At 59.4% G+C, this 26,098-nt stretch overlaps 1 protein-coding gene across 1 annotated transcript in view; it reads right to left on the bottom strand.

Annotated features, from left to right (window-relative positions):
* IQCA1 (IQ motif containing with AAA domain 1) overlaps positions 1 to 19,072 on the bottom strand; it is an 86,259-nt gene extending 67,187 nt beyond the window's left edge. Inside the window, exons 1-5 of the mRNA XM_045845728.1 lie at positions 18,815 to 19,072; positions 11,267 to 11,591; positions 7,560 to 7,679; positions 5,946 to 6,137; positions 3,554 to 3,625 (exon numbers count right to left, since the gene is read on the bottom strand). Of these exons, the coding sequence (XP_045701684.1) occupies positions 3,554 to 3,625; positions 5,946 to 6,137; positions 7,560 to 7,679; positions 11,267 to 11,591; positions 18,815 to 18,825 (720 nt within the window). The 5' untranslated portion in view covers positions 18,826 to 19,072. The remainder of the gene's footprint in view (positions 1 to 3,553; positions 3,626 to 5,945; positions 6,138 to 7,559; positions 7,680 to 11,266; positions 11,592 to 18,814) is intronic.
* Between the last annotated feature and the right edge of the window lie 7,026 nt (positions 19,073 to 26,098).

Genomic DNA, 26,098 nt, shown 5'->3' with positions numbered 1-26,098 from the left:
TCTCTCTCTCTCTCTCTCTCTCTCTCTCTCTCTCCCTCCCTTCCCTCTAAAAATAAATAAATAAAATCTTTAAAAAAATATGTGACTCTTGCTCCAATGCAATGTCTCTTGCTCCAATTCTGCTTTTGGTCACTAAGCAGTTGCCCCCGGAAACTCACCAGGTCCTCATGCAGATTTGGAGACCGTTCCGGTCAACGGCTTCCCCGACGGCACGGCGCACCAGAGCGAGCAGACAGTACCCCTGAATTAGTGATAGAGGGGACAATACACTCAACTGAACTCACTGTGTGGACTGGGGGTAATGGATTTTTACGGTGATCAGCCAGCGGACAGAAGACAGCGTTCTCTATAAATTGAGTCCATGCATTTCACAGTGGTGTAAAGTTTCAACAGGCCGTGAACGCTGAGAGAAAGTCACATTTAATAGAAAGCAGACAAGTCATTCTATACTATCCAAACTCAGCATTGCTGAAAAATGAGTAGGCATTTTTTTTTATTGGAGCAGAGCAGAGAGAAATGACAAAGCAAAACAGAAAAAAATCAAAACAAAAAACGTGTAATTCTATCTTTATGTGGTATCAATGGAAAATATTAAGACTCGATGATGAAAAAAAAATACCGGGTGGCCGTCCGTCCCCTAGGTTCCCGGCGTGTGAACACAGCAGGCGGCCAGTGAACGTGGGTGGGGCGGGGGTCAAGGACACGGGGGCTGTTGAATTGAAGCAGCTGGTAACACCAGGTTTCTCGTTCAGCTCAGGTCATCTCAGAGTGAGCCTTCGGACTCTGAGTTCAGTTTTTAAAGCAGAGACTTGGGGACGGCCGCTGTTTGTATCGTCACGGCCCACACCTGTGCGCCCCGCAAGGGCAGCTCAGAGGAGGAGCAGCGGGGCGTGGCTCCCCGGCTGCCTCTGCAGGGACCCCACTCCGTGTGGGGGTCTCAGGAGAACACACCAACCATGTGCTGGGCCACTTACTTTTATCTTTGAATGTGTACTGTTTTTCCAGCCAATGCAGCAAAAGTCAAACGCTTTGGAAAATACAGACAATTACGGACAAGAAAAGAATGTTCCCAAGGCCCCACATGGAAAACGACCGCTGACCTGGGTGTGTTTCCTTTCCTTTGTCTGCAAGTGAATGGGGGTTTGCGTGTGTTTGGTTGAAACCACATTATACGTGTAATCCTAAATTGCAGTTTCACGTTGCGTGTTGTCGTGCCAGCAAACATGAGTCATAAACACATGCTCCTGGTGGCGGCACGTTGCCACGGGGACGGAGGCCCCACCGTGAGTCAGCTCACTGCGTCACTGCTCTCAACGCTGGGTTTGCTCATTCTCATGCTCACTGTTAAGAAGAACACGGGGAAGTTCCGTGTGTGCATCACGCAGATCTCCATTTCTGACGACAGAATCGGGGGGGTGGGGTGGCTACAGAGACCGTAATGGCCTCGTGGCGGCTGGCTCACCGTCGCTCGGAACGGCCGGGCCCACCCAACGCACCGTGTGCAAGAGTGGGCGTGCGTCACGCGCTTGTCCATAGTTACAGCTGGGAACAGGCGCAGCTCGCCCTCGGCCGCCGGCCCTAAGATGCGACCTTTTCGGTTTAATGTGTTTGAAATTAGGGGTGGGTGCTTATTACAATCAAGGATGGGTTTTTGGTTTCTTCGACCAAATATTTTCTTTCTTTAAAGGCAAATAAAAAAACAAATATTTTCTTTCTTTGAACTCAAATAAAAATCGACCAAATACTGTCTTTCTTTAAAGGCAAATGAAGGCAAGTAAGAATTGTCTTTCTTTAAAGGCAATTGTACCTTACAACTGACAACATCTCACATTCCATGAAACAGTGTATCTCATTTAATTGCTCATTTGTATTTTTGGGCCATTTGTGAACAGCCATGGTTTGTACAGGGACCATCTCAGTACACAGGTCAGGGTCCCAGTGAATTCAAAAATGTGGACTGTGATAAAAAACACGTAACAAAATTTATTAGCCGCTTTTAAGTCCGAGGCTCCATCAGGCTGAGTGTACCCGCAGTGCTGCCCAGCAGACTGCAGAACTCCCCACTGCGCAGAACTGAACCTGTACCCGGGAGCCACAGCCGCCCGCCCCTCCCTCCAACCCCCGGCGACCACCATGCCACTCTCTGTTCCTATGCATTTGACCCCTTTAGAGTTGCACGGCCTTTGTCTTTTTGTGACTGGCTTATTCCGCCTGGTAGAACATCCTCCAAGTTCACCCATGCCCTACCCTGTGTCAGGACTGCCTCCTTTGTCATGACTGAATAATATTCCACCCCATGAAAAAATACATATTTTTTTAAATCCTAAAAACCCGTGATGACGGGCAGGGGCCGCTCACCCGTGTGGCTGGCCCACAGGCCCGGACTAGAAAACAGAGGCGGGCCCGGCTCGCGCCCACACACCTCTGCTGGGGGCTGTAATGGGTTCCCCAGGCTTTCTTTCCTCTCCTTTCTAAACTGCCGTGTCCCTTTAACAAGAGCCGAGCAGCTCTCCCGACAGGCCCCCCACGGGGGCTGCCCTCTCCGACGGTAACGACCATCAGAGAGCTGGAGGCGAAGACTCAGGAGCTGCCTTCCAGTGCCTGCGGGACTGTCGAGAGAAAGGGGGACCAGACACTCTGAGCTCCCGCAGGGACGGAAGCCCAGCCTGTCTATGGACACTGCAGGGAGGCGACTGCGGCTGAACGTCAGGAAGAAGCGTCCACAGTGCGCGGCATGGGCTGCCCTGGGAAGCAGGGGTCTCCCCGTGGCTCAGGAGGGATGCAGGAGAGGGGACAGAGGACACACCCCAGCAGAGACAGAGGCTCTAAGGCAGCCCCCAGTTACTGCCACCTCCTGGTGCTCGTGCCCCCCCGCTGCCTGGTGTGGGTGACCCCGTGACTGGTGTCTACACAGCCTAAGAGGGCAGGGGTGAGGTGCGCCGCTCCCGTGGCCCTGGCGGGACCGGGCAGCATGGTTCCCTGGCTGGCTTTGGGGGGCAAGTTCGCACGCGGAGAGGCCCCCGTGCTAACAATGGGCAACACCGAGGCCTCCGTCCGACAGCCCCCGGGAGCGGAACCCTGCCAACGGCCACGCAAGCCTGGGAGCAGGCCCTTCCCCTGCTGGGCCACGGAGGGGACCCCGCGCCAGCCCATCCTTGTTTCTCGGACGCCGGGCAGAGGTCCCAGCCCAGCACAGCCCCCCGAGCTCGGTGACGGAGATCGCAGGTGCCAGCAGCGGTGCCAGTCAGCAGGGGTCTGCTCCGCAGCGGCGTGTAACCAGCACAGCCTTCCAACTCTGATGGGTCACCGCCCCCCACGGCAGCCCTGCCAGGGCGGCCTGGTCCCGTGACCACCGCTGACAGCCGACGGGGCAGCGTGTCGTGGGCAGCTCCAGCTGTCTCCACCTTCAGGGGGTGCAGCTGGTGTCTCCCTGAGCCACCGGCCACCCGTTTTTCTCCCCTTCTTCCCTCAGGACCCTTCTGAGGAAGACTCAGGCCTTCCAGGGTCCCCCGTGGGAGAACAGCCGACACCCCGTGTGCGGAAGGGAACTCACCATGCCCAGGAACACCATCTCATCCTCTCTCTCCAGCTTGGTTTTCCGGCACTGATGGAAGCCTCGCCACACCTACGAACACAGAAGCGGTCACTGATTTCGCGCAGAAGGACGCAGACGCACACACGACCACAGCGGTCCTGCCACGTGAGCTGCGCGCCGCCTGGGGCGCCGCCCGCCCGTGCGGGCCAGGCCGACGGAGCCGTCCTCCTTCTGGGGTCAGAGGCAATATCTCTGCAGAAAGAATGAACCCCAGCAGCGGCCTGCCCTGCTGTCTGAGGACACGCCTGGGGACGCTGAAGCGGACCCTTGTCCCAGAGCCCGCCCCTTTCCCCCCAGTGAACCGGGAGTCCTGAAGCAGCCCCCCTCACCCAGGGACCAGGCAGGACCCACGCTGGCCTGAGACCCCGGAGCAAACCTGCTGACCTGAACCCCTCCGCTGACCCCGAGACAGCCCCACCCAAGCCAGGAGGGCTGTCGTGAAAAAGACAGGAGGTGACAAGGGCTGGCGAGGACGCAGAGAAAGGGGAACCCTTGTCACTGCTGGTGGGGATGGAAACGGGTGCGGCCTCTATGGGAACAGCATGGAGGCCGCTAAAAGCTTTTGTTTTTTAACAAGCAGAACCACCACGGGGTCCAGCATTCCCACTTTTGGGTATTTATTGAAAGGAAATAAAATCTGCATCTCAAAGAGAGAGCTGCACCCCCACATTCGCCGCAGTGCTCAGCCACAACGTGGGGACACCCCGTGTGCTGTGGGCGGATGAGAGGAGGAAGCAGGAACTGCCGCTCAGCTGCGAACAGGGGCATCCCGCCATGGAGACAGCACGGACGCACCCCGGGTGCACCGTGCTCAGGGGAGTGCATCGGGGCAGACGGACAGAGGGTGTGGTCCCGCCGTGCGTGGGTTCTACAGAGACGGAGTCTACAGAGACAGTGTGGGGGGGCAGCGGCCGGGGCTGGGGGCGAGGGAAGCGGGCGCAGGCGGGCAAAGGGACCGACTTCCAGGGCGAGACGGGGGAGTGCTGGGGGTCTGACATTCAGCAGGGCAACTACGGTTCACGCCGTTGGGTCCGATCCTTAAACACTGCTAGGAGAGTTGACCTACAAGGGAAATGGTAACCGTGTAAGGTGATGGGGGTGATGCTTAACTTGCTGCGATACTTGTTTTACAATGTATTCGTGTGTCACCTTAGGACACGCCTCAAAACTTACAGGCTGTCATACACCGAAAAAGTCTCAGTAAAGCTGGATGGAGAAAAAAAGAGGTGACCTCTACTTCTCAGTGAGATGCCCCTGCCTGGGTCTCTTCGAGAGAAACTTCCAGACTGCAAGGAGCATGGTGGTAGATGTCAGGGTGTCAATTCACGATTTTAAAAGAAAAATTCCTGCAGTTGTGTGGGGAAACGAAACATCCGACTGGACCGCTCAGCTGGGACCTCCAGCGCTTGCGTCTGCGCAGAGACCAGCCTCCGGTCTGCCCCGCCCCCAGCCCCGCCCCCCCGCTGTCTGCCCCGCCCCCCGCCCCCGCGCCGCCATTCAGCCACGGTGACGGACAGGCGTCCTGACCTATCTGCTCCACTTCACATCCTTGTGCTTCCGCTCCAGCCTGATTCTAGTTCAGCACGGGCTACGCTGCGCACATCCCTGGGAGCGACGTAGTCTTTACGTGAGAAAAGGTGGGGAGTAAACCAACGGTGCTCATTTGATGCGGGAAATGGCAAAGCTTTTAAAAGGGGTGGCGGTGGTCGCGGGGCTTTGCGTGGGTGTGCACACGTCGGCGAGCTAGCAGGCGCTAACCCTCCTGGAACTGCATGCCCGTGTGCAAATGGATTTTTAAAAATTTCATTGAGGGTGTAGAGCCTCTCTGAGTTGTTAGCAGCATTCTTTTCTTTTTTAAATTCATCCTTCTAAATTTGCTCATTCACTTTTTATTTATTTATTTATTTATTTTTAAAGATTTTATTTATTTATTTTTAGAGAGGGAAAGGAGGGGGAGAGAGAGAAACATCAATGTGTGGTTGCTGGGGGCCATGGCCTGCAACCCAGGCCTGTGCCCTGACTGGGAATCGAACCTGCGACACTTTGGTTCGCAGCCCGTGCTCAATCCACTGAGCTACGCCAGCCAGGGCTAGCATTCTCCCCAATAGTTACCAAGGATTTAAAAAACATGTGAAGAAAACGCCTTGTGCTTCATACCTCTTTACAATAAAGGTTAGACGACGTGGCCGAGCTGAGCGGACGGCTCCCCCAGGGTGAGAAAATCGATCCTGTCCTCCCGGAGGCAGGGCTCCGGAGTTCCGGGCTGCGAGCTGACCACACCCTGGGACACGCACCCCCGGCTGCGTCAGACGCCTGGGCCCCCACGCCAGGAGCTCCCTGCCCGTCTCACCTTCTGGATATGCAGGGCGGCGGCCCCCACATCCGCTATTCTCTCGCCAATGATCCGGGAGTGCCTGACTTTGAACTCTTGAAGGAAGATGTGCTTCATGAACAGCGCCCTCAGGCGGCCTTGCCGCGCCCGCTCCGCCGTCTGGATCGTTTTCACCGCGTCTTCTAGGGGCATAGTCCTGGAAGGGGATTTCTGCTGGAAAGTCCAGATGAATCAACGTTTGCACGCTTACCTCCACCAGCGGACCCCAGGAACGTCACGCGCTTCCCTCCAACCCAACCTCGCGGTTCCCGGATGCCGACGAAGAGGGTGCTGGCTGCTCGGCGCCCGCCGTCTCCCCGTGAGCCATGCGCGTTTCCGCAGGGCGCGCGCTTGCGCTGCGGTCCCCCCTCTAAGGACCCCTGCAGCGCCTGCTACCGGTCCAAACTGGACACTGACTAGCTCCGCCCTGTGGGCGGGCAGCAAACGACGGGGACTTTCAATGGGACGGATTCGGTGACACTCGAAGTGGCCATCTGTGTGTCACTAATGCAACAGGAGCGCCTAAATCAAACGCTCCTGAGAATCTGAACGTGAAACACACGTGAGGGACAGTGCTGACTTCGACACCGCTGACAGGGTGACCTGGGGGACACGGCTGGCGCCACAGTCAGAGTTTTGGGGGAGCCTTCGCCCCTCCCGTGTGTGGCGCGCACGCATTTCCACAACTCGAGTCGCACGTCAGGGTGGATACCGTTCGGGGCTCGGGTCGGCCGACGTGCGCAAGGGCACTGGGGCAGAGAGCAGGTGGCCAGCGTGCGGGAGCCGTCCCTGTATTTATTCCCTGGCCATTCCGCACCGTTGCTCTGAAACAACTGCACTCCCTCCTGCCCCCTCTGAGGGACCCGGAGGTTTCCCGGAGCTGGTGCAGGCCCCCCCCGCTGCCAGGAGAAGGCAGGCATCCCCCGTGTAGGGGCAGAGACTGGGCTGCACACGGCACGTGTGTTCAAGAAATAAGCAGCTTGGGTGACAGTGCGGTGCAGCGAGACCCCAAAGAGCACGGAGAAGTCACCCGGACGTACAGGGCCGCCGCCCAGAAGCCATGGGTCTCCCTGACCCGGGAGCCCTGGTGACCGCCGGGCGGCTGCGCGGGGCCAGAGGGCTGGACGCTCTCTGCTTTCCCGAGGGGTCTTTGAGGACTTTTCTGTCCTCACTCAAGACAGTCCCCTTGACGTGGGTGATTCACGTGCCACCCAAACTGACATCATGAAACGTCAGCCGGCCTTCTAAGAAAGTGTCGTCACCTGGGCAGCTCTGAGCACGCCCTCGACTGTCCCACAGGAGCAGGGCCGGGCTGCTTCTCGGGCGGGCGCGGGGAACCTGGGACACGACACCGCACGGACCTGACAACCCACCCGGCCCTGGAGGTGCCGGCCGGCCGGCCCGGCAGACAACTGGGGTTTGGCCTGGATCTCTGAGTCCTTGACAAACAGTGGACGTGAGTCACCGAAGGCTTCGGTCCTGAGTAACAAGGGGGAAGGTGCCGCCCTCCCCCACCGAAAGGAATCCCGTTCGGGAGCAGGGGAGCGGGTTCTGCGGGCTGGGGCGTCGCGGCTGCTAAGAGGATATACACACCACCATGGGCAGGCCTACTCCGGAGTCGGCCAGGATCTGGGCCAGGATTTTCTCTCGCTCCTTTATGACTTCCACCTTCTCCTTCAAGAAATACTTGGGTATGGGAATATCCAGTTGTTGCTGGAGAAAGAGAAAAAAAACAACAACAACAAGTGAAGAGCACGCTTGTCACAAGCCCAGGACTGAGACCCGATTAAAACACACAGCAAGCACGCGGCAGACCTGACTCCCCGTGTGAGCACGCAGGGCCGCAGGGGGAGGAGACCCGTCACATAAACAGTCAGAAGGAAAACTGTGGCCACGTCCTTGGTTGTCATGGTTACAGCAACACTGTAATAATTCACGTCACTTAGGCTTCCACTAACTAATGGTAACTTAATGCATTTCTTCCAAGCAACATAACATCACCTCGGTCTACTTGGAACAACAACGCCAATGCGAACAGCGAAGCAGTGCGCTCAGGGATTGTTGAATCAAACCTCGTCCTTGAGCGTCAGCACCGTCCAATTTTGTTTACAGTAGTCATATTTTCTCTAATAACTGGTTTGTTTTTACCTGAATTACCCCATTATAAAAATCACTGACACAATGAGTTTGCTTTATTAGGAAACTTGTTTTTTATACAACAAATCTAAACTTCTATTCTTCACTGTACATGTTACCCAACAGTTCAAAGTCGTGGATGTCGAATGACACACTTGCCAGTCCGGGTTCAATAACTGGGAGTGCACACGGGCTAGGGAGGGTCAGAGGCAGCCCCTGGCCAGCCCACCGGGACACGCTGCCCTGGTGCTCCCGGGCCCTCCCGGCGGCCTGCCGGTAGACCCGTGGACCGGTGTCCAGAGTCAGCTGTCCTCTTCCCCACTCCGATGTGACTCCCCACACCCTCCTCCCCGCCCAGGAATTTCCAGGGGAAATTGTTTCCCTGCATAAACGTGACAGCACAGAGGGGTGTGTTTGGGGGGACTTGGCGGGGTGGTACCCCCAGGACTTCTGGGGGGCGGCGACGGTTTTGAAACCAAGCCGTTCTCAGGCTGACGGAGTGCTGGGGCGGGCTGGGCTCGAGGGTCCACGGTGGGCGTGGCCGGGGGACCAAGGGCAGCCCGGGGTCAGACAGCCGCACTTGCAGTTCGCGCTGTGATCCCGCTTGTGCACGCGCAGGTCAGCGCTGCCCCGACCTCGAAGACGAGACTTCTGGCGGGGCTCCATCCGGTCCACTTGGACCCAGGACACTGCAGGCAGGCAGGGTCCGGGGCAGTCCGGCCGACTGAGCGCGGCAGGGAGGGAGGACAGGCGCTGGGCAGTCCGGGCTCGCCTCGGGGCCTCCGTCCACAGCCCGTGTCACGCCCTCCACAGACGCCGGGGGTTCTGGTCTCCGCGGGTGGACCTGGGAGACCTCTGGGGGCGGAGCACCTCTCCCCCTACCTGCTTTTCCGAGTTAGAGGACCTAGCAAGGAGGGCTCCCGATGCGGCAGCTTCCAGAAACGGTCCTCTGGCTAGTTTAGCCCCCAGAGAACCCCGATGGCGGGGCTGGGGACCTTGTGGAGCCAGGGCAGGGACGCAGCCCAGTGTCCGTCCGCAGCAGGGACGTGTCCGGGACGCAGATGCCTTCAGGGCCCTGACGCTTATTCCTGCTCCTCCGGAGTCTGCTCTGCTTCCTCTCTCTCCTCCTCTCTGAAGAGCAGCCTTCTCCGCCGTCCCGAGACTCTGCCGAACCGTCTCCACCCGCTGACGGGGCCCGGGGGATGAGAACCCGGACCCAAGAGGGAAGCCAGTCTCTCCCTCCGTCCTGGGTCAGACCTTCAGGGAGGCACCAGGTGCCGCACCAGGTCCCCGAACCAGCCGGCTGCGGTCAGGGGTGCTGGTCACGTGGTACAAGGGGCCGGGTGCTGGCCCCAGGGCGCTGCGGGCTGTTCAGGAGACGGGGCTCCAGGAGCCCAGACACGGAGCAGGCTGGTCGGTCGGGGCTCCACCCCGCAATGCGGGCCTGGCCCGCACGGACGTTTCCCAAGATCGGCGTGTCTCCCTGGCCGGGACGCTGTCCGAGGAGCCCACACTGTTGCTGCCGGAGGCACCCCCGGACCAGCTGGCCCTCAGAGCCGCCGCCGGGCTCGGTCCGCACCTTCCAGCGCCGGCAGGAGACACTGTCGGCGGCGTCCTGCGGCGCAGGCTTCCCGGAGGGCGTCACCCATTCTCCGTCCCTCCCGGCGCCCAGCCGGCGGCTCCGCGGCCCCTCCTGACGCGTCGGTCTCTGAGCAGACAGACCGGCTGGAGCAGTAAGAAACGTGGGGGAGGAACCGAACACACCTGCCCCATAAACTGTATAAACTCATGCCTTAGGTTTGAGAATATTATTTAATATTCTTAAAATCAAACTGATAAATGTAATCCAGACCTGGGGATATGTTTATTGATTTTAGAGAGAGGGGAAAGGTGACAAGGAGAGGGGAGGGAGGGAGGGAGACGTAGGAGAGAAACACTGTCTGTCTGTCTGTCTCCCATGCGCACCCCGACTGGTGGGCGGGCCCACACCCTGAACACGCGCCCTGACCGGGAATTGAACCCATGATGTTCCGGGGCACAGGACGACAATGCGGCCAAAGGAGCCACCAGGCCTGGTCGAAACCAATTCAATATTAAGTAAGTAATTATATTTAGGACTATGATTGAATGACCATTCCTCTCACGTGTGCCCTCAGTTGTTCACGATACTTTAACGCAGGTGAGTAAGCTGCACACACTAAAAACTGTAATGTGAAAAACACGCAAGTTTTCGAATGATCCTCACCCCCTTCCTGCATTTCAGTTATTCTCTTTAGTCTGTCCTGACACGGGGCCGGCCTCGGCTGGGAAACTCTGTCCCAGCAGGAAACGTAACCCTCAAGGACGCCCACATATTTTCAAAAGGAAGAAACATTAACCTCCATGTAGACAGTCAAACATTTCCCCCCTTTAACTCTACTGTAAGGAAACACTCCTTCCAAAGGAAGCCTGGGCTCTGGGGACCGTGCCCCTGAGTGCGGCGCCCACTGACCCCTGGGAGACCCGCCAGGCAGGCAGCGACAGGGCGTCGGAGGAGATCCTGGGAGGGTGGCGGGCGGGGTCGGAGGGCAGCGCGGGGCAGAAGTCCCGGGAAGGTGCGGTGGCCACGGGTGGCAGCAGGAGAGCTCCAGGGCCTGGGAGAGGGGGCCGTCGTGGGGTCCGAGGCTCGGAGGCCACTGCCACACACCCTCAGAGTCACCGTGGACCCCGAACAATGGAGGAGGCACATCTGCCTGGGAGCAGGGAAGCAGCAACCACCGAAGGCTGCTCAGGCAGAGGGGGGCCGGGAGGGAGAGGCCAGAGAGATTTCCTTGGGAAACAGAAGTAGGGGCGCTGCTCACGGGAACCGGGAAGGTTTGTGCCACCGGATCTTCGGGAAGGGGTCACCGGATCTCCCTTCCAACCGGCCCGGACGGACGCCACGGTGACCAGCAAAATCACAGTAACCTCAGTGTCCAGCAGACCCGAAGGCTGTAAAGATTGTGCCCAAAATGAGGGCCCCCCCGAGCTACGTCCACAGCAGTGCCGTCTGCTGGAGGGCTGCCTTTCAACCTCTGCAGGCAAAGAACCGGTCGACACGCCCGCACCGCCTGCGGAGCAGCGGCCACGGGACTGCCCGTCTCACCGACCACAAAAAGACGCTCTCGAGAAAACCGGGTACTTACCGGAGTCAACTTCAGGTCCTGCAAGATATCGTCAAAGTAGTGGAACTCGGCCAGCTCCAGCTCCACCATCTCATTCTTCAGCTCGAGGATGCGCCCCATCACCCCGTCCAGGACCTTCCGGATCAGGATTCGCTTCTGCGGGTGCACCATCTGGTCGTAGGCGTCCTCCAGGTTCCGGAAGATCTGCACGTACTTGATGTAGAAGGTGGCTAGCATCTGGAAGATGAACACTTCGCTTCTGGGAGGCTCCGCCCTCTTCTGAGACTCTTTGTCCAGCAGGGAATTGAGGGCTTCCTGGGTCTGGCGCCACATCTGGTTGTACGTTCTGGAAAAGACGGAGTTCGGGCAGCGCGGTGAGCACGGACCACGCTGCGGGAGGCACGCGGGCTGGCGTCCGGGGCGGCCCGCTGTGACTGCTCGTCATCAACGGGGAGCCCAGGACGCTGCCCGCTGTCCCGGGGCGTGTGACTTCTGTGTGCGGCCGCTGCGGCCGCCACCGAAGGGAGAGGTTAGGAAGCCTTTCGCCTGAACGGTGCAAAGGGGGTGCAAAGGGGATCCCGGCCGTACCGGCGCAGCCCGCGCGGAAGCCGACAAGCAGACTCGTCGGCGCATCCGTCCACGGGGAGAGCCGGTGCGGGCACGCTGGGTCAGCCACTCCGGAGAGCGGTTCGGGGCGGTCTCGTGAAGTCGCACACGTGCGCACACGTGCGCGCGTCCCTCCCGAGGAACGGGGCCTCCCCAGAGAAGCGCTCGTAAACCCGCACCGGGAACGGCCGCGGAAACGCGTCTTCACGACAGCGAGAACCGGGGGTGACCCGGGTGTCCATCCGCAGGAGGAGGAGCAAGCACAGTGCGGTGTGGTCGCCGGCGCCGCCCAGCGGTGACCGCGAGGGACCGCAGCGCCGAGCGCCCAGCACGGACCTCACAGACGGGCGGTGTGGAGGCTGGTGAGCGCGGCGCAGCGGGTGGCTGGGAGGCTGTCCTCTGAGGACTCCCTCGGCGGCGCTGGGCGCTCCAGGCGGGAGCCCACGGGAAGTAGCAGAGGGCGCTGGGCTGGGGGGTGGGGGTCTGCCCTTTCCCCGACGCCCGGTGCGCCGGCACGCGGTTGGCTGCCTCCTTCTACCCGAGGCTCAGGCTGGAGACGGCCCGGCCTTGCCAACCCTGGACACCCCACCCCACTCTGGGGCGGGTCCCCTGCGCTCAGCTCACAGCTGTGTCACTGGCTCCCTCCACCAGTCCCCACCGCTGGCTGTGCCACTCTTCTCTTGTCATGCGTGGCGGAGACTTTCTATAAAAATACTGGGTGATTTTTGGCTCTTTTACGCTATGTAAGAGCCGAGACTCACCGGGAAAAGCTAACGGCAGTTCACCGTGTCTGGAGAGGGGCTTATCTGTCAGTGGGCATCGCCGGGGTGTGAGGGAGTGGCCAGGACCCCAGCCGCCGCCGCGGACCGGGGCCCCCCGAGAATGTCGGCCCCCATCTGCTGCGTCTCCCTGGGGCTGCGTGGGCGGCCCCAACCCCCTGCCAGCAAAGCGCCGAGGGCTCTCACTTCCTCGTCACAGGCAGCCCCTCCTCGACCCCCTCCCCCCGTGCCTGGAGTCCCCGGGCCGCCTGCGCGTGCCTCCTTGCCAGGATCCTGGGGTGGACGGGTCCCCTTACAGATGTCCAGCCAGTCCTCACCCTGCCAGCCCAGCCCAGAAGGACCAGACCTCCCCGCGCTCTTTCCAGGGCTGTGCCTTCCCTTGCCCGCCCCCCACACCCCTGGCCCTGGCACCACGGTCTCTGACCCGCCTCTCCCTCCTCCTACAGTTTTGTGACACCCCTCATCAAGTGCCCCAGTGTCCTCTTGGCCCTCGGGTGTTTACAGCCCTTTAAACTCTTTACTGGCATGCGGGAGGGGGTTCGGGAGGAGGTGGCGGCAGACATGCTCGTTCGATCCACCTGTTGCCATGGGCCCCCCCCCCCCCGAGGTCATTCCCAGGCATCCCCTCTCCGTGCTCTGCTCTGGCCCCGGGGCCCTTCCTCGCCACGCGCCACCCTTTCCCGGGAGCGAGAAGTCGTGAGCCTCACTGAGCCGCTAACCACACATCACCTTTGTCCTACTGGTATCCCGGTGACGGTCCACGAAAAGGGGCTCCTATCACCCACCCCCACATCGGGGGGAGGAGATGGCTTGCACCCGAGTGGGCGGGTGGGGGGCAGCGCTTAAGCCCAGGTCTGTGTGATTTAAGCCCGGACCACCATTCAACACCGAGCCACCCCTGCCTGTACCGCAAATAGAAGAACCCCCCGGCACCACAAAATAGACAGCCAGAGCTCTTGCCAAGGTGACGGGGGAGAAAACGCACCGTGTGGCCTGGATGTGTCGGACACCAAAAGGGCACAAACATCTGTAGCCCCCGTGTCCCCCTTGTCCTCCCCCGCCTGCCCCCGCGGCCCAGGGAGTCTGCGCACTGCCTCCCACCCCCGGCGCCCCGCCCGCCCGCTGGGTTCAAGAACCGGATTTCTCCAAACTTCGCTGCACTTTTAACAGGAGTGCTAGACAGGAGCGCTGTGCTAGCCACGCCCATCAGAAAAGAGGAGGTGATTGTCAGAAAGCTAGACTGTCATTTTTAGCCCAGGGCACCCCACTAATGCCTCCTCGAAACCAGGGCTCTTTACCAGAAGCAGCCCCAGAGAAGAGCAACAAAGTCACCCCCTGGTGAAAGTACCGGGGGCATTTCGGCAATTCCGCTTGTCCCGGCTCACACAGACACGCAGACCCGGGAGGTGGGGGGCAGCAGCGAGGGGCAGGGGCCGGATGGATGCGCTCCGGAGCAGAAGGCCCAGAGGCTTAGCCAACGCCGCCTGGAGAATGTAAAATCCTGTAGGGTTCAGAGGGGCCCCGGCTTCCAGCGCCGGGGAGGGGGCAGCGGCCCGAGGCGCCCGCTGACCCGCCGGGCCGTGGGCCTTGCATTCCAACGGGCTCAACGAATGTTCCCATAAAACAGAAGAACCGGCGCTCACCCTGTGGCCTCCATTGGGTTTAGGGACTAAACCTGTCAGGACAACATTACAGAAGAAAATTACAGGCTGGTTTTGTTTAAACTTGGATCTGAAATTCCACTCAGCAAACAGAACGCGGCGCCAGATCAAAAGGACCATTCCCTGCGACCTCGGGGTAGGGGGTCGTCTCTGGATCCGGAAGAGGGCAGCCCATCGCCGAACTACACCCGGCAACGGGACGGTCAAAACCGGAGATTGTTTCCGCAGATACCAAGATGCTGCCCCATAAATTTTAATTTACGGCACACGCCTGATTAAGAGCATTATCTACACACTCCAAAGGACAGAGGGCGACGGTGCTTCAGAACGCTGGAGTCCAGACGCCAACGATAATTCCACTAGGGAAACACCAGAAATGCCCCCAGAAAACCAGAAGCAGATTCCCTGGCTGGAGCAGCTCAGTGGATTGAGCGCGGGCTGCGAATCAAAGCGTCGCAGGTTCGATTCCCAGTCAGGGCACATGCCTGGGTTGCAGGCCACGCCCCCAGCAACCGCACATTCATGTTTCTCTTTCTCCCTTCCTTCCTTAAAAATAATTTTTTTTAAAAAAGAAAGAAAAACGGAAGCAGAAAGGGATAAGGGATTGATACGAAAGAAATTTAAAAACTGCCAATGAACGACTCCACAGCAAAACCCAAGGAAATCGGCAACAAAATAGAAGTCGACAAGCAGAGCAAAGTGGAAAGACGCAGATCAAACCCACAGCTAAGCCGAAGAAAATTCCAGAATGCTAGTGGCAGAAGTTCAGCGCAGGCAGAAGGCAATATCCGCTCCTGCCTGCGGAGACAAGATATAAAGAGAGCAGGCCCCCGAGACCGACGTGCAGATTTAATATTACCAGGAATTCGGCACTAATGCAGTGCAGGCTCTATAAATAATTCCAGTCCCAGCTCCCCACGTGGGGGTGGAGCCGACACTAACAGATAAAGGGCATCTTATCAGACATCACAGCACCTCGCACACCCGTCAGCCTCAAGGTTGTGCAGCTGCTGGCGGGGTGACCTGAACCCCACAGAGCTGCAGACCCATCAAGGGCACGGGGCCTGGGGGGAGAGGAGGCTTCCGCAGGGGGATGCGGGCCAGGGGGCGGAGGGGAGCACATCCAGAGCCATGGCCGCCCGGGCTGTGCTTGGAGCAGACCCAGGCAGGGCCCTGCCACCCCAGCTCGGGGCCTGTGCAGCTCCCACCCGGGCTCCGAGGCGCAGAAGCCCCTTCAGGCCCTGGCGGAGCTGGCCCCCCTCTGGAACTCCTGGCCAGAGACCTTTCTGGTGGCTTGAGTCTTCCAGGCCCTGCCATTCGGGCTCTGGCCGGTGCTCCCCCACCTGCTGTCTCTCTGGGGACCTTCCTTGGAGAGACCAGGCAAAGCTGGTTGGCTGATGGGAAAATATTAATACTAGGGGCTATCTGAGCACGCTGACCCCTGCATCATACCCCTTACCCTGGAGGCTGACTTTGTCTTTGGCGCTTTCCACGTGCGCCCACTGATCACAACCCCTCCATCCCCCCGGCTGCCAGGCGCCTGGACGCTGGGCCTCGGCCAGGCCAGCCTGTGGAGCCCCCACCTCCCTCGAAGCCCCACCCCGCTGGAGCCCCGCCCCGCCTTCCTGCCCTGAGGTCGCAGCATCCTGGAGACCTGCACAGGGCACCCTAGATGAGGGATGTGGCAAGAGAACCCCCAAACCGTAAATGCGCCCTTTTAAAGTGGGCGCATTTGGTGGTTTTTAGCACGTTGCCAGAGTTGCGCAACTCTCCCGTGGATCTGATTTCCGAAGGTTTTCTCCACCCCAGAAAGGAACTCCGCCCTCGTCTGCAGTCTCGCCCTGTGAGCCCCTGGGCACGCCCCCCGCCCCCAGCCCCAGGCAACCACCGGCCCATCTGTCTCTGTCTGCTCCGGGCATGGCACCTACGTGCAACCATGCGACAGGTGGTCCTTGTGCCCACCCCTCGCCCTCGTGTGCTCGGGGCTGGCCCGTGGGGCAGCTCGCGTCTGTGCTTCGCTCCTTTTTGGTGGCGACTACCGTGCCGCTGCACGCGGACGCCGCATTGTGGGTGCCCATGCCTCCGTGGCCAGACGCCTGGGCTGTCCTGCCTCTTGGGTGTTGTGAGTGACACCGCCGCAAGCATTTCCGTATGGCTTTCGTGTGGGCATGTGTTTGTATTTCTCTTGGGTGTGGCAAGGTGGTCTTCAAAGGCAAAGCGCTCGTAGCGCAACGTCAGAACCTGCCTCCTGAGGTAGCCGGGCTCGGGCCGTTCACTCACCCCCCCGTGCCTTGCCTTCCTCCGGCGGGGTGCTGGCGCCCGCCCCGGACACCCCACAGGATTACCGCGGCGGGGGATAACAGATGTGGAAGTGTTCTGGAGACTTTACATGCGCCTTGTAAGGAGAAGGTACTATTTTATCCATGAGGCTACTTAGCATTTTCTAAGTACTTGATTGGTTTCAGACTTGAGCAGATGACCTAGAGATGTTACAGAGACTGAAGTCAGGGCAACTGCGGGTGGAGGAGATGGAATATGACAGCTGAGGAAGACCAGATTCCTACATGCGCGGCCTGGCTGCCTTCCCAGGCTGCAGTGGGGGCGGGGGGCACGAGTGCGCAGACACGCCTCGGACTTCCACGGAAAACCGAGCGCTGCAGAGTGGGAGCTCTCGCCACGTCATGTTATACACGCCGAGCCTTCCATTCTCCCAATATTATCTGGTTGTTGGCTCTCTTTCTGGAATGTTCCCTCAGCCTGTTTGTGTGGAGGGAGGCCTGGCTGTCTCCTGAGGACACCGCAGTCCTCACGGGGAGGCTCCCTTTCTCCCAAGGGTCGGGGGCAGGGTCAAGGGCCCGCCTGGCTCCTGTCGCCCCTTCCAGACCATTCTCCCGCCCTGACACTGCTCCCCAGCTGGGAACCTGATTGCACCAGGAGGTGTTGCCCATGTCCCTCGATGCGGCCTTCGCCCACTGTCTACGCCATCTTTCCCGCCCCGCCCCCCACCTCCACGCTGGGACCACACGCTTCTGCAGGGCCTCCACTCTGCCCTTCCTGGGGCTGCGGCCACCGCTCCTCCATCTGCAGCCAAGGCCTGGAGCTGGGCCCCGGGCCCTCTCCGGCGCGGACGTCACCGGAGTCCCCCGCTCCAGCCAGAGCATCCCGTTTCCTTGACCAGAGGCCATTCCCCCCAAATAACAAATGGGCCATTGTTTCTTATCTTTAAAAAAAAGTCTGTCTCCGGGTCCCGTTTCCCCGCCACCAACTACAGCGAAACTCCTTCAAACAGTTAGCTGCGCTCCCCGTCTGCCGTTTCTCTCCCGTTCTCTCCTGCCCTCACCACCCGACTCAATCTTTCCGCGCCATCGCCCCACTGAAGGTCAGGGTCACTGCCGGACGCCACACAGCCACGTCGACGGTCAGTTCCCAGTTCCCCTCGGGCTTGCCTCAGCGGCATCTCACAGAGTCTGTCACTCCCTCCTCCGAGGAACGTTTTCGTTTCAACCTGGTTTCCAGGACCCCGCAATGCTGCTTCCTCCCCACCACCGGTCACGCCTGTGACCTCTTTGCTGTGTTCTGCCTTTGCCCCCAGCCTCTGACTGTCCGAGCCCTTGGGCCTCTTCGGCCCCCGTCCGCCCTCATTCCGTGCCTCACGAAGTCCACCCACACACCCACGGCTCTCAGTTTCCATTTCATACTCGGGCCTCTCTCGCGAACTCGAGACCAGAACGTTCGGCTGCCTCCCTGCTCTCCGTCTGACGGCCAGCTGGCGCTTCCGACCCAACGCCCCCGACGCTGGATGCCTCATCTCCCCCGCCTGCCACCCCCGGCAGGCCCCTGACCTCCCCACTCCCACTTCCTGCCGAGCCAACGGGGTGAGTTAACGGTGCAGGCTGAGCTACCGTGCCTGCGTTGCCACCGACGAGCTGCTTGGCCTCTTGGTGCCCAAGTTTCCTCATCTGTAAAATGGACATAATATTGCACCTCTGCATTCAAGGGGTGTCGTGAGATTGAAAGTCATTCTATTTCAAGGCTGCGGTGCAAGGGCAGGGGGCAGGGCGAGGTCAAGGCCCTTCTCACTGCCACCTGCCTGGTGTCGCTTGGCGCAAAGCAGGGGGTATAATAAGGCTTCTTCAGGACCTTTCTTGATGTAATACTGGAACCTGGGTGCTTTCACAAAGCAAGCATATGTTACTGTGAAATGTAACATAAAAGCAGGCAATGTGCTATGAAGTTCTGAAGGTTCTGCTTCCTTGAAAGTACATGAGCAGGGCTTAGGGGACCCAGCAGGGGGCCTGGAGGAGGCAGTGCGAGGGGGAGGAGGGAGATCTGAGTGTCTGACATTCCTTGTCCACAAGAAGCTGATACTCTAGCCTGTGAAGTACCTTTATTTGTTACAATGGATAAAGAAAGAAAGGGAGGAGGTGGGAGAAGAAAAGAGAAGAAAAAAGCAAAGCGCAGCAAGCATCTTTTGGTTTGGAGAAGACCACCCTAAGGCTGTGGCCCAGCAGCGCATCACTTACCTGTTCGACATGGCTGGCTACTTTCCCTCTTTCCCTCGCCTGCCCGGAACCTCTTCTGTCGCCCTCCAAAAGGCCTGCAGGGTTGCAGGTCTCAGGACCCCACCACAGGCACTCAGGAAGTGGTCCTTCCAGAAGGAGCAGCAGGTGTCTGGGGGATCCTCGCACTGTGGCCAAGGAAAGGTGCCAGCCAGGGATGCGCAAGCACAGAGAGTGGGATGAGATGGATCTCAGCGCTACCCCGAGGCTCTGGAACGTGACTGCGAGCCGGAACCTAGCAACGGAGGCGCTACGCCTGCGCAGTGCCCCTCCTCTCAGCCTCCGGCCAGCTGCGCGCCCTGCCCCCGCTGCTCGCTACGCGCCTGCGCCTCCGCCTGCTGTTTCCGTGGCAACCGCGCCTGACGCCGGAAGCCGGGGCAGCCCCTCCTGGAGCTGGCGGTTAGCAGTTGGAGTCGCAACCGCTCGGGAGCCGGAGGGAGGGGCGGATCTCCCGCAGGGCCCGCCCCGCGGGCGTTCTCGGGAGGCCCCAGGTCCCATCCTCCGCTGGGGCCCGTTTGCCCCATTTTCTCCATCTTCCGAAATGTAGTCCTGGACGAGGCCTCGAATGCGGTGGCCTCCGTCTCCCCATCTGTAAAGGGAGGTAACAGTCGTTCCTTCGTTCAGAGTCCCCGGCCCGCGGCTCCCGGCCAGGAGCCGACTCGGGCTGGGGGTGCAGGACAGACGCAGGCGCTGACGCCGCCCTTCGGGGGCGGAATGAAAGTGGAGCTGCCAGTGCCTTGTGAGCGAGCGAGTCACTCCCATTGTTCTCTTCGTCCTTGTCCCTTTGCACTGTGGAGCGCAGGACCAACAAAATGGCCTTGGTCCGGTTAAGATAGTACGAAGCCTGTAAAACAAAGTGGAATCATTCATGTCAACCAAAATGGCTGCCGGTGCGCCCTGACACTTGGGTCCTAGACGGAAGCTGTGTTAAGTCAGAGCAGACGCGCTGGCAAGGAGACACTTAAGATACCTGCACACGTGGTCAGATCCCGGGTGTCCCGCAGAACAGCCTTGTACCACCCACAGGGGCCTGGGCAAAGTCCACACTTGGCAGCGGGGTGCCAAGACACTTACCAAGACACCCCGCAGGGTGGAGGACATCACTTCCAAGGTATAACCGAGGCAGGTTCCGGAGCACCGCTGAGACAGCCCAGCTCCACGCCCCGGAGGGCCGCTGCTGCAGGCACGCTGGTCTCCCTCGATGTCAGCCGGGGGAGCCTCTGCCCTGCTGGGCGGAGCACTTCGCCTGCCCCGCCGCCCACCTGGCTTGGGAGATCCTTCCTTGCAAGACGCTGATGACTCCCTTCCCACCATTCTGTCTCCTGGACCGCAGACCAAGACTCTGGGACTCGGGTTCCTTATCCCCCACTGATATGTCTGGGTGTGTGATATTCCTCTCACAGATGGGCAGAGTGCGAGTAGGACAGTAATGTACGTTGATGGTCTGCTTTGAGTGAGCCTGCCTGCATTCAATAAACGCCGAGTGCGCAGCAGTTACTGTGTGTGGCTCTGGTCTCCTCCTTGGCGCCGGCCGCTCAGCGGGCCGTGAGCCGCGCAGTTGCCCGACTGACTGACAAGACGGACGGTGTCACAAACATACATACGCTTGTGACACATGTGTAGAACTGTTGAGACTTATTTGCCAGTGTTATACCCTGCAATTCCTACAGGAGCGGAGTCGGAAGGAACGCAGTCAGAAGGGCAAGGACCGCCACGCAGAAGTGACCCAGTTGGGGTCGCAGAGCCTCTGTCCCACCGTGCGTGGTGCAACCAACAGAAGAATAGAAACCAGCCAAAGATAAAGGAGCGACCGAACAAAAGGCCAAGTCCAACCTCATGCCGGAGCCTGGACACTCGGTACTGCGCCGCAGAGCGGTATCCACATATCACCCCCCGCCTCCGGTGACTCCCTGCGGGGGAGGAAACCAGGCGGCAGCACACCAGAACTCTCACTCGTAGTTCCACTGCGAAGGGGACCCCCGCCTACGAAGTGAGCTGACGGGGTGGAGTAAGCAAGTGTGAAGTAGAATAAACAAGCCACCTGGGAGAACCCAGGGAGATAGAACCATCGTCAGCAGGGACCGGTCCTGCCGCCCACAGGCCCTGACCGTTTTCGGGGCCTTGCAGTGAATGGAGGCAAAGTGTCCAAGTTGCAGGGCATTTTGTCAGAGGAATAGGATGCGTGCTTAGCGAGGGCAAGGGCATGGTGGACTTGCCCTTGGTGGGTTTATTGGACTTTCAGAAGAGAGGGCAGAGCCCGGACCTGGCACAGACCCAGCGGATCCGTTCTCACCCTCACGGCGGCGGGGGGGGGGGGGGCGGGGGGAGGAGGCAAGGCTTCCGACAAGCAGATAAAAGTGCACTCACCCAGCTGGCAACACCATTCAGATACATGGCGAACTCGCCCCCATTACATTTCTCACGTAGAAAATTTGCAGAGAGCAACGCATGTTAAACATCACTAAGCAAATAGCAGCACATTTCGCATTCAAATCCGAGACTTCGGTAAAAGGGGGGAAACGAGCACAGCAGCGGGGCTGAGACGGGTGAGGAGCCTGGTCCGGAGGAAGATGTGAGCCAGCAGAAGAAAACTTTATACGTGTGTTTTGTGTCGGTGATGTTGTGTAGGCGAGGTAATGAAAACCACAGAATGAGAGCCGGGAGAGAGCATAAAACAACACAGCGAGCAGTGGCAGAAGGCTCCGTGACGAAGGAGACCGGGTGAAAGGTGGAAGCTGTCCGACACGGAGGCCGGAGCAGGACGGCCGGGAAGGAGGCCGGGCACCGTCTGAGCCGCTGACCCGGGGGGCAGAGCCTGGCCCGCCCCACCGCCTGCGGAACAAGACCGAGGCGTCGCAGCCGTGAGAAACAGGTTCTTTGGTGTTCCTGAAAGCAAGACTCGTAACGTCAATTTTTTTGAAGGTGTAAGGGCACATTTATGAAATAAAAGAACTGCATCTGCAGATCACACGTTCTCCTTCTGGTCCAGGAAACACTGACAGGGGACAACGATGCCCAGGACATGTCGATCAACTTCCAGGAGAAATGGCAAGAGGTCCCCACAGTGGCATGGGGGTCCCCATCCCTGTCAGATGAAGAAGTAGCAGCGTTTACAAAGTTCTTGGGGGAGACGTGACCCAAGCTATTCCTGCTCACTGAAGCGAATGTTCCCAAGTGTGAAGGCCCTCAGGAAACGGAGCACTCGCTACACACTGGCACGTTTTCAAATGCAAGTAACAGGAAACCCAGTGTCCCAGCCCTTACAGAACAGGAAGCTCGGCAACCTCCCTGAAGAGCAGGGGTGGCGGGGAGGCCGTCTCACAGCCGCTTACGGCCGTGGCTCGGTGACAGCACCAGTCTCCTGTGGTCCCTCTCCCGTAGGGTGCTGGGGGACTCCGCCGACACTTGAAAACAGGCTACGTTGTCATCGGGCACATGAGAAGCCCCACCATTCATTTGAAAACACAGTGGGTGCTTTATTAGGATACGGATGGGCTTGGGGACAATTGGAGCTGTCAGACTCCCGGTCCCAACCCTTCATTTCCGAACAGTGTGGCTTGAAGCGGCTCCGGTGACGTTTCTGCACCCAGGTCCATCTCTACATGTGGAGAACACCCGCTTGTCTCGCTCCCAATGTGGGGCGTGCTAGAACCCCCAAGGGTGCGACCCTCGGTGCTTAGAAGAAGGGTGATTTCGTTCCTGCAATGTTTTTCTGAAAACTCGGTGCCTGAGTGTTGCCGGTGGTTTCCTCCCACTCTTCCCCCTCCCCTGTCACGAGGCCATGGCGGAGCTCGCCCACGACCTTGGGGACTGGACTCGGAGAAGTCTGAGGTTTCAGGGGACTCGGAGGCGCGCTGCCAAGGACGGGCACGGGCTCCGGTGAGGTCCCTCCACACTGCCCGACCCCCAGGTGGCCCAGCAGCTGGCGAAGGCGGCCCCGGCCCCGTCAAATGGGCACGGTTTGAATGGAGTCGGAAGGCCGCCCCCGTCAGCTCAGATGCGGGGTGGAGTGGGGGAGGGGAGGCGTTGTCTGTGCTTCCGAGTACGAAGCGTCATTCTCCTTAAGAGCTGTGTTTCAAAATGCCCGGCATTGAACTTCCTGCTGGAACAGGCCACCTGGGAGGTCTGACGTCTGTCTGCACAGAAGCAGCTTGATGAGGTGCTGCTTCTTGCATTGTCCCACGCAGCTGGGAATAAATAAGACAGGTGTTTTGTTCATTTGTGACTATTAAAGGGAACCGAGTAGGCCTCTGGTGTTCGGAGACACGCATCCACGCTGACGACTCCTTGTAGCCACCCCCCAAAGTCCGGGACACGTTGTGACTTGGAACGGGGACAGTGCCGCTGGCCTCCGGGGGCTGTTACCAGGACTAGATGCCTGGTGCGCAGAGCCCTGGGCGCGAGTCAGAGGCCGCACCCCACCGTGCAGCGGCTGGTCCCCTCGGCTGCAGGGGCCGCCCGGGGGTCTGCTCGAAGCCCACAGCTCAGTGAGCAGCGTTCCCAGTTCACGGGTCCAGAGGAGCCTCGGGGGGCGTCCCAGCTGTCAAAGACCTGCTCCTCCCAGGGTGTGCGGCTGAGGCTGGTAACGCAGCCATCCGCCTGACAGCGGCGGCCGCCGGCAGCTGAGAGCAAGGAGCCCCCTGAGCAGAGTGTGGCCGTGCGGCCTGGCTGCCGTCCAGGCCCTGACGGTAACACCGCAAAGCAGATTTTGGCCGGGAAATGAGTCCTCCTTGACAGGTTTTCTTGAAACTATGCTAGTGAAGTGGTTTGAAAGGGGTGTGAGCCATCCGTCCGTCGGGCTCTGGGTGGAATCCCAGAGAGAACAGAAGATACAAAGACCAGGGCTGTTCTCCATCCGATAAACATCACTTCCGCTGGGAAGTGAGTGTGTGTGTGTGTGTGTTTCTGCTTGGCTGCCTTATCGTCTATAAATAAAACTGCCCAGTGTGAGAAAAAAACGAAAAGGAACCAGCCACGGGCAGGATGTTTTTTATTTTGGTTATTATCCTGTGTTTTTTCCCACAAACGCAGGGGCAGCTTTTGTAACCCAGGTGCAAAGGAGGTCACTTCTCATTGTTTTAACACCTGCTGTCTTTCAAAACGAACACGGTTTCCACCGGCCATTGATCGAGTCCGTCTGAACCCCACCTCAAGAATGACCGTCTCCTAATATTTTGATAATGCGTCTGAGTAACTAGCACCTTCTGCCCAATTTCTGCTTTGCTTTGTTTTCTCAAGCCACTTCCCTCCCCTTTTTGCCGTTTTCACGTTGCTTCCAATAAAACAATAGCTCTGTCCGGGCGCCGGGGCAGCATGCCAGTAACAGCTGCATTTTTCGTAAGACAGAGGTGGCGCATTAATGCCGCTTGGAGACTTGGACTGTCCATGGCCCTGATTCGATCGGGGAAATGCAGTTTTAACAGCAGAGGAAAGACCTACTTAGCCTATTAATTTACCATAGTTCACGGCCAGAGTTTTAACAGCAGAGGAAAGATCTACTTAGCCTATTAATTTACCATAGTTCACGGCCAGAGTTTTAACAGCAGAGGAAAGATCTACTTAGCCTATTAATTTACCATAGTTCACGGCCAGACGCAACAGAAATATCATCTTGGTCTTAAGGAATCAGGCAGAAGGCTAGTCAGGATTTTCACGTGCACGTGTTTCCTCCGCTCGCCTTCCAGCTGAATTTCTGGGCGTCCTCCCCTCTTTACCCTTCTGCCTAGAAGCACAGGGCCTCGGAGAAGCGCGGGGCCCTGCAGGGGGCTGCGCTCCGCCGGTGCTGCGCCGGGCTTAGGTAGTGAATCCTCACGCGCATGCGCCTGCCTAAGGCCCGCCCACGCAGCGGCTCGCTCGGGCCTTTTATGCTGAGAAAATCGTGTCACGCTTTTTAGTTGTCCTAACACATAAAATACAGACACACACAATGATAGCTACAACATTTAAAATACTTTTTTATTAAAATATAAGTTCAGGAAGTGCGCGGCTCTCAAGCATCCGGCTCAGGGCCTTTTCCCAGTTTGCAGACACGCGTGTGATCGGCGCCTGGGTAGAGAGACACAGAGGAGTCCCAGCGGCTCCCCTGGGCCCGTCCAAGCTCACCCCGGTCTCCTTCCCCACTGCGAGCACGCCTGCTGACCCCAAAGGTTATTTCCCCCTTATAAAGGAAGCATGATGAAACTGCGTAGGCTTTGTGTGAGAAGAACCACACGGCGCGCGCTCCTTTGGCACTGGGTGGGGCCCGCTGACGTGGGGGGCGGGACTCATCCTGCGGTTGCACGCGGACGACGTTGGTTTTCGTTGCTGGGCAGGATTCCGTTGCACGAAGGGACCACGGTTTGTTTGCCCTGTGTACCGTGGAGCGGATCCGCTCCGAGGCTGGGGTCCTTCTGGGCAGCGCTGCCGCGGCCCCTCTCGTGCGGGCTCCAGTACGCCCGCACACCCCACCCCGCTGGGCCAGAGGGTGCGCGTGGGAGCAGGTGTTCACCGCCAGCAGACACGGCCCAAAAGTCTCCCGCAGTGACCCCGCCCGTGTTTTCTTCAATTTTTCTTCAATGCTAGCTCTGAAGTCGCTGGCGTCCTCCGGGATTTACACAGGCGATGGGCGTGGAAGTGAGTTCGGGTTCCTTCACTGCACCCGCTCACGCCGCCTCCGCTCGCTGCTGCGCTGTTCACCAACACGCGCCTCCGTCTCCCCATCCGATCCAGACGTCCCCTGCGACGCGGGCCCCTGCCCAGTCTCCTCCTGCAGAAGCTCGGGGTTCAGGAGGCCTCAGCGCCTCTCCTCGCGTGGGGGTGGGGGATGAGAGAGAACGAGAGTGCCAGAGGCCCGCAGGTGGCTCTCGGAGCCGGAGTCCGGGGCGTCCGCGGCTGCTGTGTGCGCGCTGCTGACGCAAACCGAGAGGCTGCGCTTCCCCCGCTGCCGCCGGGTGGGGGGTGGGGGGCTGCCTGCCTGTCTTCAGACTCCGACACAAGCTCTGGCTTCCTCCGAGTCGGCGCCCCCGCCCCGAGCCCTGACCCAGGGCCCGACCAGGCCGGTGGCCAAAGCAGGGCGTCCCACCGAAGCGGAGGTCAGAGTAGCTGGCCTCCACGTCTGCACATCTCAAGGCCCCGGGTGCACGGGCCGGGCTCACCTCCGCTGTGTCTGTGTGCCACTCGGAGGCTGTATCACTGCTACCCAGGGCAATGGGCTCGGGCAGAGGCAAGTGGAGAAAAGAAACAGATGTGAAGAAAACGGGGACGTGGGTA

This window comes from Phyllostomus hastatus, unplaced genomic scaffold (genome assembly GCF_019186645.2).
Source record: "Phyllostomus hastatus isolate PE091 unplaced genomic scaffold, TTU_PhHast_1.1 phas_contig_477, whole genome shotgun sequence".
NCBI lineage: Eukaryota > Metazoa > Chordata > Mammalia > Chiroptera > Phyllostomidae > Phyllostomus > Phyllostomus hastatus.
This window is presented reverse-complemented; position numbering and strand designations above follow the sequence as displayed.